Source organism: Narcine bancroftii, chromosome 11 (assembly GCF_036971445.1).
Source record: "Narcine bancroftii isolate sNarBan1 chromosome 11, sNarBan1.hap1, whole genome shotgun sequence".
Lineage (NCBI taxonomy): Eukaryota > Metazoa > Chordata > Chondrichthyes > Torpediniformes > Narcinidae > Narcine > Narcine bancroftii.
The window spans coordinates 78,670,073-78,685,192 of NC_091479.1; the positions used below are offsets into that span (position 1 = coordinate 78,670,073).

The following is a 15,120-nucleotide window of genomic DNA, read 5'->3' on the forward strand; positions in this document are numbered from 1 at the left end:
ATTTCCACTTGTATTGAAAGTACCTTTCTTTCAGCTTTAATGTATTTCAAAATCTGCATTATCCTTCAGTGACACCTAATCACCTGAAGCAATGTCATGCTTTGGTGTCCAATTCCACCCAAATGCATTGAACACATTCCATTACTTGTCATATAGTTAAAGATTTATCCATTTTTAGCAGGGTAAAATAGACCATCACTAGGTGGGGGAAAACTTGAAGTAGGCCCTCTCCTGTTCCTAACTAACTTTTTACAGTACCTAAAGAGAAATGCTGTACATGAATCAGATTTAAACATCACTGTCCTCTGAGACACAACTTCCCAATAACTTTCATGTCTAAGCTAAATTACTCATAAATCAAAGGCATAGACATCTGTTCAGAGACCACATCCGAGGTTGACCCCCCCACACCCCCGCTCTGCTTAAATTGAGAGAGAGGATGGATCCTGTGAACTGTTGGAGAAAAGGAAAAAAATTGAAAAATAGCTGAGAAAATATTGTGAGCTGAACAAATGATTATGGACATGTTTTAAAGGAAACATAACGAAGAGCCAATTCATGAAGTTACTAGTGTAAAGTTAGAATGTTGAAAAAAATTTCCTCCCCATCCACTGGTTTTGCTGGTAAAGTCGTAATTATACATTCAACAGTGGCCTCCTGATAATCAACAATACATACGATAAGAAATAAAAAAATAAAATTGCTGGAAATCTTTCTTGAAAACTATGAATTTTGTAGACTTTATCTTTGCTTATGCCATGTTTCCTTAAAGTCTATCCTCTTTACAGTTCACTGCACCTCTTAATTTTTTTTTGTCAGATTGAAAATAATGCCCTGTACACCAAATTTTGAATGTGATACCTATAATTTTCTGTTAACTGAAAATCAAAGGAGTAGCATTCCCAATTTCCTGGGAGTGTTTCTGCAGCTGTATTTTCTGCCATTTCATCAGCTCTAGTGCTTTTGCAATTTGAAGTAGGAGAGAGCAAAACAAAATCTAATTTTAGGCATAAAATGGAATGTTTCCATCACATTCTAAGGAAAATGCAAATGGTACTCTAATATTTAATACTTACACATTTGGTAGATCCATTTAAGATGATCTCCAACTGTTTGCTCACCAGTAATCAAAGAAGCCTGGCCGGTTTACTGGTTTGCAGACACAGTATTTAACATATTACTCGCTCAGAGTAATTTGGTTAGTAACAATAAGACGCAATCATAATGTTATTGTTTCAGGTTGAGTCTCTACAAAATTTCTGCATTCAACAAACCTATTTCTCAGAACAGAGTTGTGTCATTATTTAGAAAGTGCATAACATGCAATCTTTGTTAGCAGATGGTATCATGGAAGGAGATCAATGAACAGAATTTCATGGATGAATGAAATAGAGAAATTTTGATTGCAAGTAAAATTTACACTATTATTTTGTAAGTTGATTGGATTGGAGATGGTAGATGTAGAGTAAGAAATGAGGAATATACATATAGTATTTTACGAGTTGTGTTTGGAATTTTTTGAAGTGAAACATTTTAATGCCAAATGCAGCCAGGTAATGTGCAAGATGGTAAATATATGTAACAACAATAATGTCATATTGAGCCAGCTTCTATGTTATTCAGAGATCCTAGTGTTGCTCTTTTATTTTAATACTTCCATTTTCTAAATGAATGAAAATTGACCTTGGAGTTATAAAATCCTCTTCATATGTGAAGCTGGCAGACCAGGAAGAAGTTTATATGTGAAGAATCCTGGTTATGAACTTGTATCGCAATGATTCAAAACGTGTTGGACCAAATCAGTGTACTTTTCTGCTACAGAGATTCCTAATTGCAGGTCCTCTCAATGGCACTTGTACAAATATAGCCATCTGAACTATTTCATTCTTTGACTTGATTCGCTGATGTTGATATCATTATTCTTCCCTTGTGGAAAATAATTTATAAATAATGTGTTTAGATACATTTTTTAAACTTAGATTACAGCAGAGCACCATCAAAATAAATGATTATTTTTCCTCTGTAGTGCCAAAAGTCTCAAAAAAATCAGTGCCATGTTGCAGTGACCTCCCAGTATTTTGTCCTATTGAAGTCAACATGAAACAAAGTCAAAATTCAATGTCAAATTTCAGATTTATTGTCAGAGTACATCCATGACATTACATACACCCCTGAGATTTTTTTTCCTGCGAGCCAGGCAGAATTTCTACGTATCTGTAGTGCAAAAAAAAATTACTCAGGAAAAGATAAGTGAACAAAAGAGAAAAGGTAAACAAACTGTGCAATAATGTGTAATAGAGTCCTGTGGTGTGCTGTCAGTCAGAAGCAAACACACAAAACCAAAAGACTGTACAACAGGCTTTATTCAACATAAAACTCCACTGAACCAGCTATGAGATTGTGCTGTGAGCTCTGAGAGTGACTTTGAAGGGCCAGCTCAGGCTTATACCCTGGAGAGTGATTGATACCCACCTGGGTGGGGCTCGGTCCAATCAGGTCAGCTGATTGACAGCCGGCCAGGTGTTGTCTTGTCCCCATGCTCTTCTGCAGGTACATAGGTTTCCCCCTGCGGTAGGCCAGTGGTGGACCACCACAAGTCCTTAAATGAGTCTCTGATTGAGTTTGTTGTTGAAGAATCTGATGGTGGAGGGGCAGGAGCTGTTCCTGAACTTGGTGGTACAAATCTTGTGGAGCCTATACCTTGTGCAGGAATTCCTGCTCAGAGGTATTGGTGCCCCCATACCAGGCCATGATGCAGCTGGCCAGCATGCTTTCCACTGTACATCCATGAAAGTTTGCCAAGGTTTCCATTTTCATACCAAATCTCCACAAACTCCTGATGTGCTTTCTTCACGAAGACACTGGTGTTTTAGGTCCAGGAAAGGTCCTCCAAGATAGTGACTCCCAGGTATTTAAATTGGTGACATTGAGTTGTTCGTATCCTATTCAGCCAAGGTTTCGGTTTCCCTCCTGTATGCTGATGGTACAGTCAATAAATAATATGATGACAGAGAAAATTGGCATGCTAACAGGAATGAAAGAGTAATTATAAAAATGATGTAACAAGTGCTGAGACATTTGTATTGCAGCTTGGGTTTCAATTTTTACAATTTGTATAAATGGCTTGAATGAAGGTAACAACAAGCTACAAGTTACTGATAACACAGAGTAGATAGGAGAGCTTGAAGATGACCAGCAGAAGCTACCAAGAGTCATGAGGTTGCATGGTTAGTGTAGCAGTTAGCGCAAAGCTGATATAGACTGGGGTTCGATTACAGCGCTTTTTCTTTAAATATTTTGTACATTCTCCCTGTGTCTGGGTGCGTCAATTCTTACCACCCTTCAAAAAAACTGTACTGGAGTTGAAGGTCAATTGGCTGTAATTGGATGCACGAGGTCATGGGCCAAAAGGGCCTATTACCGTGCTGTATGTCTAAATTTAAATTGAAAAAAATAGCACATGCAGGTTGATAAGTTATTTAGCCATTGTACTTGGTGTTTAGGTAAGTGGTAGAACCTAAGAGGAGGTGTTGGGAATGCAAAGAGAATAAAGAAGAATTAATATTTGTGATAGTCATTGTGGACTTGATGTACTGAAGGGCATGCTTTCATAGGGAAGTCTAATCTGGCTCAGTGGGTACAGCATGAGAGTATTTATCTGATGTTATCTCCTTGCAATAAATGAGTAAAGATCTATAAAAAGGAATATTATGAGGAAAAATCTGGAATTATTCATTTTGGCAGAAATGATGAAAGAAGAACTATTTCTGGATGATGAGTGAGCTGAGAACTCTGAGATGCAGAGGGATTTGGTTTATCTTGTGATTGATTTGCAAAACGTAGCTGAGAAAACATATAGAATGTTATCACTGGGGCAATTGAATACAAATGTAGGAAGATGATGCTTAAAGTATAACTGCAAATAGTGTACTGTGCACAGTATTGGACTATTTATTGAAGGAAGGAGGCAAATGCATTGGAGCAATTCAGAGAATATTTACTAAATTATTCCTGGAATCTGTGAGCTACTGTTTGAGGAATGGTTTAGCAGACATCAATGAAACTTTATGTGCATGATATATTATATGCATTGCATCCAAATCTCTGAAGTGCTCATAATAGCGCTGGCAGCCACATTTGTATTTCCTTGACCCCATGGTTCTGGTTGTAACCTAGCTCTCCAATACTTCCAAAAACCTGTTCCAAAGTGAGATGCCATGGACATAGGGATCCCTCGTCCCCCAAGGGCCACCTTTCTGCTTCAGTAGCTGAGATATACCTGACATAGAGGACTGTCTCAGAATGGAAGAAATATGCAAGTATGCAAGCTTTGCAGATGCATAACAGGGACCATTAAAATTTATTGGCAGCTCGTTCAGAGACGACATGCTTTTTCTGTTGGCAAGCAGTTGATAATCTCCCATCAATGCTTCTCTTGTGTAGCTTGGAACCTCTTTTTCAGTTCTTTGAGAAAGTATTTTGATGTGGACATGTGAAAGCCTGTTTGGCTGCTTAAACTCTGGACATGCAAGATAAAAATGAAAAATTGCAAGATGCACTGAGACTGTAACAAAAATAAATTGAAAATTAAAATACCAGTATATAATATTTAATTCTATATACAGAACATCATGACTGACAACTTTTAAATGACTTACACCAGACATCAAGCAGCAGATAACTGAAGACACAAGAGATGGCAGCAATTGCTTTTGTATAGAGTATCTGTGAATAATGCACCATATATAGGGTGTATGCCAGAATCACAGTGCGGCTTTCGCGCAAACAGAGGAACCACTGACATGGTCTTTGCCCTCAGACAGCTCCAAGAAAAGTGCAGAGAACAAAACAAAGGACTCTACATCACCTTTGTTGACCTCACCAAAGCCTTCGACACCGTGAGCAGGAAAGGGCTTTGGCAAATACTAGAGCGCATCGGATGTCCCCCAAAGTTCCTCAACATGATTATCCAACTGCACGAAAACCAACAAGGTCGGGTCAGATACAGCAATGAGCTCTCTGAACCCTTCTCCATTAACAATGGCGTGAAGCAAGGCTGTGTTCTCGCACCAACCCTCTTTTCAATCTTCTTCAGCATGATGCTGAACCAAGCCATGAAAGACCCCAACAATGAAGACGCTGTTTACATCCGGTACCGCACGGATGGCAGTCTCTTCAATCTGAGGCGCCTGCAAGCTCACACCAAGACACAAGAGAAACTTGTCCGTGAACTACTCTTTGCAGATGATGCCGCTTTAGTTGCCCATTCAGAGCCAGCTCTTCAGCGCTTGACGTCCTGCTTTGCGGAAACTGCCAAAATGTTTGGCCTGGAAGTCAGCCTGAAGAAAACTGAGGTCCTCCATCAGCCAGCTCCCCACCATGACTACCAGCCCCCCCACATCTCCATCGGGCACACAAAACTCAAAACGGTCAACCAGTTTACCTATCTCGGCTGCACCATTTCATCAGATGCAAGGATCGACAATGAGATAGACAACAGACTCGCCAAGGCAAATAGCGCCTTTGGAAGACTACACAAAAGAGTCTGGAAAAACAACCAACTGAAAAACCTCACAAAGATAAGCGTATACAGAGCCGTTGTCATACCCACACTCCTGTTCGGCTCCGAATCATGGGTCCTCTACCGGCACCACCTACGGCTCCTAGAACGCTTCCACCAGCGTTGTCTCCGCTCCATCCTCAACATCCATTGGAGCGCTCACACCCCTAACGTCGAGGTACTCGAGATGGCAGAGGTCGACAGCATCGAGTCCACACTGCTGAAGATCCAGCTGCGCTGGATGGGTCACGTCTCCAGAATGGAGGACCATCGCCTTCCCTAGATCGTATTATATGGCGAGCTCTCCACTGGCCACCGTGACAGAGGTGCACCAAAGAAAAGGTACAAGGACTGCCTAAAGAAATCTCTTGGTGCCTGCCACATTGACCACCGCCAGTGGGCTGATAACGCCTCAAACTGTGCATCTTGGCGCCTCACAGTTTGGCGGGCAGCAGCCTCCTTTGAAGAAGACCGCAGAGCCCACCTCACTGACAAAAGGCAAAGGAGGAAAAACCCAACACCCAACCCCAACCAACCAATTTTCCCTTGCAACCGCTGCAATCGTGTCTGCCTGTCCCGCATCGGACTGGTCAGCCACAAACGAGCCTGCAGCTGACGTGGACTTTTTACCCCCTCCATAAATCTTCGTCCGCGAAGCCAAGCCAAAGACAGATAGGGTGTATGCCCTCAGTGGTGTTTCAGAAGAAAAATTAACCGTGTAAGTCTTTGTGAAAGTCTTTTTTTACACTTGTTTCAATGTTTTCCCATTTTTTTCTCTGATTATGAAAGAAAAGAGAAAAGGACTGCGTTGCATAAATTCCAACAAAATATATTTTTAAATTTCAAATTTTACATTTTTAAATGTAAACATACATCATGGTAACAGGCCCTTCTGGCCCAGAAGCCTGTGTTGCGCAATTAACCTACAATCCTCATACATATTGACCTCTGAATGGGATGCCTGCATACTTATTTTTTAGCATATTTTGGGGAAAAAATATATTATATTTTGATTTATTCTTTAAAAAGAAAATTGTGGCATTAAGGTTATTTCACCTGGGTGTCTTGTTGCAGAGAAATAATCTTCAGTGGTGTAATTTATCATCTTAGGCCCTTTAGTAAAATAAACTGCTGTATCATAATGTTCTCTGATTAATAGTACAGATTTTTCTGTCACCATCAATGGTACATCAATCATGTATCCATTTAAACACTCAGCTCAATTTTTTCCTCAGAGAAATTGATTCCTTGTTTTATTAACTTGAGGGCTGCCCAGTTTTAACTCCCATGCTCTCATTAATAATGATAATGAGTGTATTATGCACTGAAATTCTTACTTGATGCAGCCAAACAGGTATGTAGATACTGAATAAACTCACTGAAAATCATCCAGTGCCCAACATGGGGCACAAACTCTTGAGCCTCAGATAAATACTCTCACGCTGTACCCACTGAGCCAGGCTTGACTTCCCTATGAAGCAAGGATCAATCTGGGTAAGAGTAGGGCTGATGGGATTAGTCCCCCAAAAAAGTAAAGTCCAGTGCAATCACAGAAACTCGAATGAGAGAGGTTCAAGTGTGGAACGTTTGTCTTTATTGCTGGAGAAATTGAATTGAAAAGCAGGGAACATCTGCTGCACTGAACAGGGTTCTGCTGAGGCTGCGACCTGAGTACTGTGTGCAACTCTGGTTTTCTTCGAAAGGCTTTGTGCAGAGGAGGTGAGAGGGTTCGCCTTTGAGGAAAGATTACATCATCTGGTACTATATTTGCTGGAATTTAGAAGAATGAGAAGGGGTCCATAGAAACATATAAAATTATGAAAGGAACAGATTAGTAGAAGCAAGTAAGTTGTTACCACTGGAAGATGAAACTAAAACTTGGGGAAATAGCCTCAAATTCAAGGGATGAAATTCAAGACAAAGGTGAAGAAGAACAACTTCTTCCAGCGAATGGAATTGATGGAATTTGTTGCCCAATATATAAGGCATATATGTATTTTTGCACAATAGGGTAATTAAGGGTTTGCATAAAGGTAGACAAATTGATCTGAGTCTATGGCCAGAACAACATGATCTTGTTGAATAGTTGACCAGGCTTGAAGCGCCAGATGTTCCATTTCTGGTCCTATTTCTTATATTCATATGCAATGAGGAGCCCTGAAGAGCATTTTGCCAACCAAGGATCAACAGTAATAGACAGAAATAACACATCTTTTAGATTTATGGACCAAGTGTTTATTAACCAGATTTCCTAGCAAGAGTAGTGGCTCACAGTTGCACTGTGGCTCAGTAAATCTAGTTTAAGTTCAAATTTATTATTATCATCCAGTTGTTTAAGTACAACTGGATGGAACAGCGTTCTTCAGTCCTCGCTGTAAAAACATGCAAACACAGATATAGACATAGCACACATATTTACAAGTGATTTATATGCAGTATGTAAATAAAAATATAAATATTTCTAAATAAATAGTAGAGTCTTGAAGGGTTTTGAATGAGCAGTTCATCAGTTATTCAGCAGTTTCGATGTCAGTGGGAGGAAGCTGTTTCTCAGCCTTGTGGTTCTGGCTGTGATGCTTCTGTTTCTCTTGATGGAAGTAGTTGGAAGACGGTGTGGCAGGAGTCCTTAACAACTTTGCGAACCCTCTTCAAACAATGATCCCGGTATATCACATCAATTGGGGGAGGGAGACAGGGTGATCCACTCTGCCACTCTTGCCCTGTGGATTGGCCTACAATCCGGTGCTCTATAGCAACCATACCACACTGTCATACAGCCAGCCAGAACACTCTAAGTAGATCTCCTGTAGAAAGTTGACAAGATGGTAGTCGGTAGCCTTGCCCGCTATGTCTTGTCAGGAAGTGCAGTCACTGTTGCGCCTTCCTGATGTGTGAGGAGATGTTGTGTGTCCAGGATAGATCACTGCTTAAGTGGACTTCAAGGAACTTCATGCTCTCTACTCTCTCCACTACCGATTTATTTTTGTGTAGTGGAAGGTGGTCATCCCTGGACCTCCTGAAGTTCACAATCATCTCTTTTGCTTGTCGACATTGAGACTCAGGTTGTTATTCTCGCACCATTCTCTGTTGTGCAGCTTATTGTTGTTGCTGATGAGGCCTACTACGGTCTGAGTGTTTTAGCTGGATTTGATTTTGTATTTGTGGGTCAGGAGTGGGCTGAGCACACAGCCCTGAGATGCACCAGTGAAGTCCCAAAGGAGCTGTTAGCTTACAGTTGAAGAATTGGAGTAAAATCTTAATGATGATAATCTTCAGACAGTATTGCGTGAGATTGAAGCTATTTTAAATAGTCATCCTGTAACTGAAGTTTCTATCGATTTCAAATGACATCGAGGCGCTTACACCGAATCATCTCTCACTTTTTAAATCTAAGCCTTGTACTTGTACTGCTACTGACCTGGATGGACAGGGTCTTTCTGTTAAGAACCCCATCTGACACTCATTAATTTTAATGTAGTACATCAAGTTCACTTCTCCAAAGTTCAGCTGGCTAAATTCTATTCTAATGTTTCTTCAAAATGTGATAGATGTAAGACTGAAGAAAGCATATGATTTCATATGTTTTGGTCATGTTCTTCTCTTTCCAATTATTGGGAAAGTATTTTTCATACCTTGCCTTGAGTTCTTAATATTAATTTGACTCCTGATCCTTTACTTGCCCTCTTGCCCAATTAAGCCAACTGACTTGAAGTTGTCTGGGTCACAACCCCATGTAGTTGCCCTTGTTTCTCTTATTGCTAGAAGAGCTAAATTGACGAGATGGAAAGATGCTGTCCCTCCTACACATACCTGTGTGATGGCATGTCTGACTTTGGAAAATTAGACGTTCTACTTCTGAAATAAATTTTTAATTTGTAAGTTTATGGGCTCCTTTTCTTAATTATTTTCATAATTTTTAAATCTGCTCAGATCGCATTTAATGATTTAGCGATTTCTTTTTTGACAGTAGTGGAGTATGTATGTTCAATCAACAACCTCATAAAGGTGGGGTCAGATTATTAGTATATTTTTTGCCTTTGGGTTATTTGTAGTTATGTGTACCAATTATAGTTAATTTGTTGGATATTAATAATAATAACACTGATATATCATCTATACCCCATCCCCCCCATATTCCCCTTTTCCCTATTTCCTCCATCCCCTCCTCCCTGCTTTCACCCACTTTTCCCTTTCCCTCCCTTCCTACTCATTTCCCTATTCCCCTTCCTACCCTTCCTCTCTTTTGACTACTCCCCGTCCCCTTCGCCCCTCCCCCTTCGCCCCTCCCCCTTCGCCCCTCCCCCTTCGCCCCTCCCCCTTCGCCCCTCCCCCTTCGCCCCTCCCCTTCGCCCCTCCCCCTTCGCCCCTCCCCCTTCGCCCCTCCCCCTTCGCCCCTCCCCCTTCGCCCCTCCCCCTTCGCCCCTCCCCCTTCGCCCCTCCCCCTTCGCCCCTCCCCCTTCGCCCCTCCCCCTTCGCCCCTCCCCCTTCGCCCCTCCCCCTTCGCCCCTCCCCCTTCGCCCCTCCCCCTTCGCCCCTCCCCCTTCGCCCCTCCCCCTTCGCCCCTCCCCCTTCGCCCCTCCCCCTTCGCCCCTCCCCCTTCGCCCCTCCCCCTTCGCCCCTCCCCCTTCGCCCCTCCCCCTTCGCCCCTCCCCCTTCGCCCCTCCCCCTTCGCCCCTCCCCCTTCGCCCCTCCCCCTTCGCCCCTCCCCCTTCGCCCCTCCCCCTTCGCCCCTCCCCCTTCGCCCCTCCCCCTTCGCCCCTCCCCCTTCGCCCCTCCCCCTTCGCCCCTCCCCCTTCGCCCCTCCCCCTTCGCCCCTCCCCCTTCGCCCCTCCCCCTTCGCCCCTCCCCCTTCGCCCCTCCCCCTTCGCCCCTCCCCCTTCGCCCCTCCCCCCGCCCCTCCCCCCGCCCCTCCCCCCGCCCCTCCCCCTCGCCCCTCGCCTCTCCCCCCTCGCACCTCCCCACTCCCTCATCCTCTTCCCCTGTCCCCCCCAACAATGGTCATTACACACCATGATAATACTGAGCCTTGGTGCAAAACATTTTGCCCTTTTAACTGCTCAAATTACCAATGCTATATTATTTTACCTACCAAGGACCCCATTTTTAACTTGACAAGTGACAAACTCTTGTTATAAAATTCACCCACATACACCTCCAACACTCTCTGAATTTGCTTCCTTGTCCAAATTCAACAACCACAAACCTGACAGCAGAACTACTTAAAATAGTCATGAAAAGATATTGATCCAAATCAAATATTAATTTTTTTTTTTCTTTGGCTTGGCTTCGCGGACGAAGATTTATGGAGGGGGTAAAAAGTCCACGTCAGCTGCAGGCTCGTTTGTGGCTGACCAGTCCGATGCGGGACAGGCAGACACGATTGCAGCGGTTGCAAGGGAAAATTGGTTGGTTGGGGTTGGGTTTTTCCTCCTTTGCCTTTTGTCAGTGAGGTGGGCTCTGCGGTCTTCTTCAAAGGAGGCTGCTGCCCGCCAAACTGTGAGGCGCCAAGATGCACGGTTTGAGGCGTTATCAGCCCACTGGCGGTGGTCAATGTGGCAGGCACCAAGAGATTTCTTTAGGCAGTCCTTGTACCTTTTCTTTGGTGCACCTCTGTCACGGTGGCCAGTGGAGAGCTCGCCATATAATACGATCTTGGGAAGGCGATGGTCCTCCATTCTGGAGACGTATGCTCTGGGAACAGTGGTCTCAGTGACTCAATAAAGGGTGAGATATGGTGAAATATTTCCTCCTCTCCTTAGTTCAACAAAGTATTTTTCATCATGCACTCCATTTTCTACGGAAGAGATTCTCTCATTAATCACATCAGCTAACCTTCTGGAAGGTTTGTTGATATTATTTATATAGTCACCTGGAGGTGGAATTGTGAGGTTTTTTTTTATTTTTTTTCTTTGCAACTTTGTCCATTGAAAAATATTTTGAAATTAAAGCACAGTTTTCCTAAAGCAAATTAAAGGTGCTAGAAATGAAGGGCATAGATATGTCATTGAGCTGGAAAAGATGCAGGAAATATTTGCGGATGTTACTGAGATGAGAGAGCTTGAGTTATAAGGATAGTTAGGACTTTTTTCCTTGGATCACAGGAGGCTGAGAGGGGATGGTGGTTTTAAAGGGATTTATAAAATCATGAAGTGCATATATGGGGTCAATAGGCACAGACTTCGTTCAAGGGAAGAGGAATCTCAAACTAGATTCCAGGTTTAAGATGAAAGAGAAATAATTAAAAAGGACCTGAGGCCCACCTTTTTCACACAGGCTAGTGCAGGGTTTCCCAACCTTTTTGTTCCTCTGTACCCTTGGGCATTTTTATAGTTTCCCTTGTACCCCTAAAAATTAAGGATTTAAAAAAAAAACACGACATTGTGCAATCTGACAGCAGATTACAATACCATGTATTGTACAGTAGTGGTTCTCTCTTGACCCAATGTACCCCCTGAAATGTGCAAATGTACCACTGGGGGTACATGTACCCCAGGTTGGGAACCCCTGGGCTAGTGGGTATGTGAAATTAGCTGCTGGAGGAGGTGGTAGAGATGTAACATTTAATAGACATTTAGACTGATGCATGGATAAAGGTCCATTTCCATGCTATAAAATTCAGTGAATCAAGTTGTTTAATGTTTCAGATTTGGGGCACTTCACCAGCTGTTATAAAAGGCCCTGGACCTGAAACTTTAACTGTATCTTTTTCCACAGCTATTATCAGCTTTTTCTGTCTTTATTTCATCAACCCTTCATTTGTTTTCTTCCCCCTTCCATTCTTTCCCATTTGCTTTAGTTTTCTTCCTCTATACCCCATCCCCCCATATTTCCCTTTTCCCTATTTCCTCCTTCCCCTTCCCCCTCCTCCCTGCTTTCACCCACTTTTCCTTTTCCCTCTCCTCCACTAATTTCCCTATTCCCCTTCCTCCCTTTTGACCTCTCCCCTTCGCCCCCTCCCTTTCACCCCTTCAGAATATTTAAACAAGGAGCCATCTCCAGAATGTGACTGAAACTCTGAAGATTTTAACTATATCTTGGGACTTGAAAAACAATTCATTCGGCAAAAGCACATTTACATAATTGGGATTTTTCAATCAACTTTCTCCGGTTTCATTTTAGAAAATAAATGTAGGAGTTTCACTGGGAAATAGAACCAGATTAAGTATCTACAGCAACAAAAAAATTAAGTAAACTGACCATTATCAATTGATGCATGGATGGTTCAGCGAGTAAAGCACACAGGGCTAGATACTCTGGTTAAATCCTAACTTTCAGTGCTGTCTGTGTGGAGTTTGCATGTTCTCCCTGTGACTGCATGGGAGCATTTCTTCCATATATTCTAGTTTCCTTGCACCCCAAAGACATACATGTCGGGAGATAGGATATGTTAGGAGTTGATGAAAAAGTAGGGAGAAGAAAAATAAACTGAGATAATTTAAGATTATAGTTAAAGATGGTTGATGATTAGCACCCCCCCCCCCCCCATGGGTTGCAGAGCCTGTGTCCATGATGTATCTCTATGAATGTAATTGACATGAAGGTTTTATTTGTTACCCTACAATGATTGGTGATACAGTAAGAAAAACAATTCAGAACTTGTTTTTAACAAATGAAATGTCAGGAGAGAAAAAAAAACTCGCATTTTGTCATAATATTATTGAAATTTGCTGAGTATTCTTTAAGATTTATTTGTACTGTAAACATCTCAGATGAATACAGTCGCATTTGATCAAGGCCCACAAATTTTAATACACTAAAGATGATGTGTCTTGTTTAATCTCCAGAAATATTTCCTGAAGATGAGCCTGCACCCTGCAGCTTAAACATTGGACATGGCCGCCAATGTTCAAATGAAACATTCTGCAAAGGTGGATGGGTCGGCCCAAATGATGGAATTACTAACTTCGATAACTTTGCCTTTGCAATGTTAACTGTCTTTCAGTGCATTACCATGGAGGGCTGGACTGATGTCTTATACTGGGTATGTATAGCAATGAAAACTAAGAGTTTTAATAAAGGCATACAGAACTGGGCAGCAGTGCTGAATGCAGTAAACTTGGCAATTTCTTTTGCATGCCATACTTATCTGACTAAAATATCTCCAACTTTTTCATTTCTTCTTCCAAATAAGGTACTGGTGGTTGCTTTAGCTTGATGGTTGATTGGTACAGATTTTGACCCTTTTGCAGAAGTTCTGTGTGGATAATTAATCAAAAATCAAGTGCCTTCTAAACTGAAGAATGTATAATATCACAAATAGTATTTATTTTAATTTTATTGATACCACTTTTTGAAATCAGATTTGAAGTCATGTCGTTCTTTTCACTACCATCTTAATTTTTCTAGTTATAGTTTTCTGTACAATTCTTGTGATCAGTCCACTATTTCCTCTCCATATCTTACTATACATTAACCTGTCATTTTATACCAAAATCTTTCCTTTTTTGAAATATCTCCATTGAATTGGCATTCCTTTTTTTTGGTGTCAATTAATTTCTGTCTTCTGTTTAAATTTAATTATCATTTCCCAATTGTAATTTCTTGCTAATTGCCAAGATGTTTTCCTTTTCATGAAACTCTCTACTTCCCTTCTTGTTTGGGAGCTGTTCTGTATTTGTCTTTTGGTACCTGATATTTTTACCACTCTTTCCTTAAGTGCAAGTCTTGTTTTAGAGCTATTCTTTTCAATATCTTTAATCTGACTTTCTCAACTCCATTGTGTAGGAGAACGAAACCAGCAGTTATGTTATTAAATTTCATTGAAATGCTGGAATTTCTGTGAAAAGGCCTATGAAAAAAGAGCACAAAATAATGGAATTAAATATATCCAAGATCTCGCCGCCACCATCCTCATATCAGAAAATTCCATAGATTTACAATAAAATCCCCATTATCCAGCTACAGGAATCGCGGATGCCAGAAACGCTAATTTTCCAGTTGACTGAAACTCACTCTTCCTAACTAATACACCTGCATTAAGAATACACTATTTAAAAGACAATCCAAAATGTAAAGGAATTTAAAGAAAAACAACAGTTTTGTAGTCTTTAATTATGTAAAGTTCAATTTAATCAATTATTTCCTGTAAACCCAGTCGTGGTAACAATGTGCATTAATCGCTGCAATAACACTGCCGCTGTCATAATTTTTTCTGATTATTTTATTTTTGATTTTTCAGAGACTCATACAAATGCAAACAAACAATACAATCTCTTTCAACAATAGTATATAACATACAGAGTCTATTTTCCCCCACCCCTCTCCCCTCCCTCCTATACCCTAGTACATCAAAGAAAGATTATATAAATTAAACAGATACAAAGAACCAATTATCGGAAAGTCACAAACCCTGAAGAGAACTTTAAAAGAATACAAAGAAACCTAAACTAAAGGATAAGGAACAAAATACAAGAGGACGTTATCTGTGCCACAATCCACCTCATTGATCTCAATCATTTCATTGCTGCCACAGATTATTATCTTTCTTTTATTCAGAAGGGGTATAATTATATCTGTGTACCAATGTGTTGCAGATAAAGCTGCCACACTCTAACAAATGT

General features: G+C 41.3%; 1 protein-coding gene across 12 annotated transcripts in view; it reads left to right on the forward strand.

Moving 5' to 3' along the window:
• LOC138745963 (voltage-dependent L-type calcium channel subunit alpha-1C-like) overlaps positions 1–15,120 on the forward strand; it is a 488,237-nt gene that overhangs the window by 193,892 nt on the left and 279,225 nt on the right. For all 12 annotated transcript variants that reach the window (XM_069903575.1, XM_069903576.1, XM_069903581.1 and 9 more), the window contains one exon: positions 13,345–13,541. In XM_069903575.1, the coding sequence (XP_069759676.1) occupies positions 13,345–13,541 (197 nt within the window). The remainder of the gene's footprint in view (positions 1–13,344; positions 13,542–15,120) is intronic.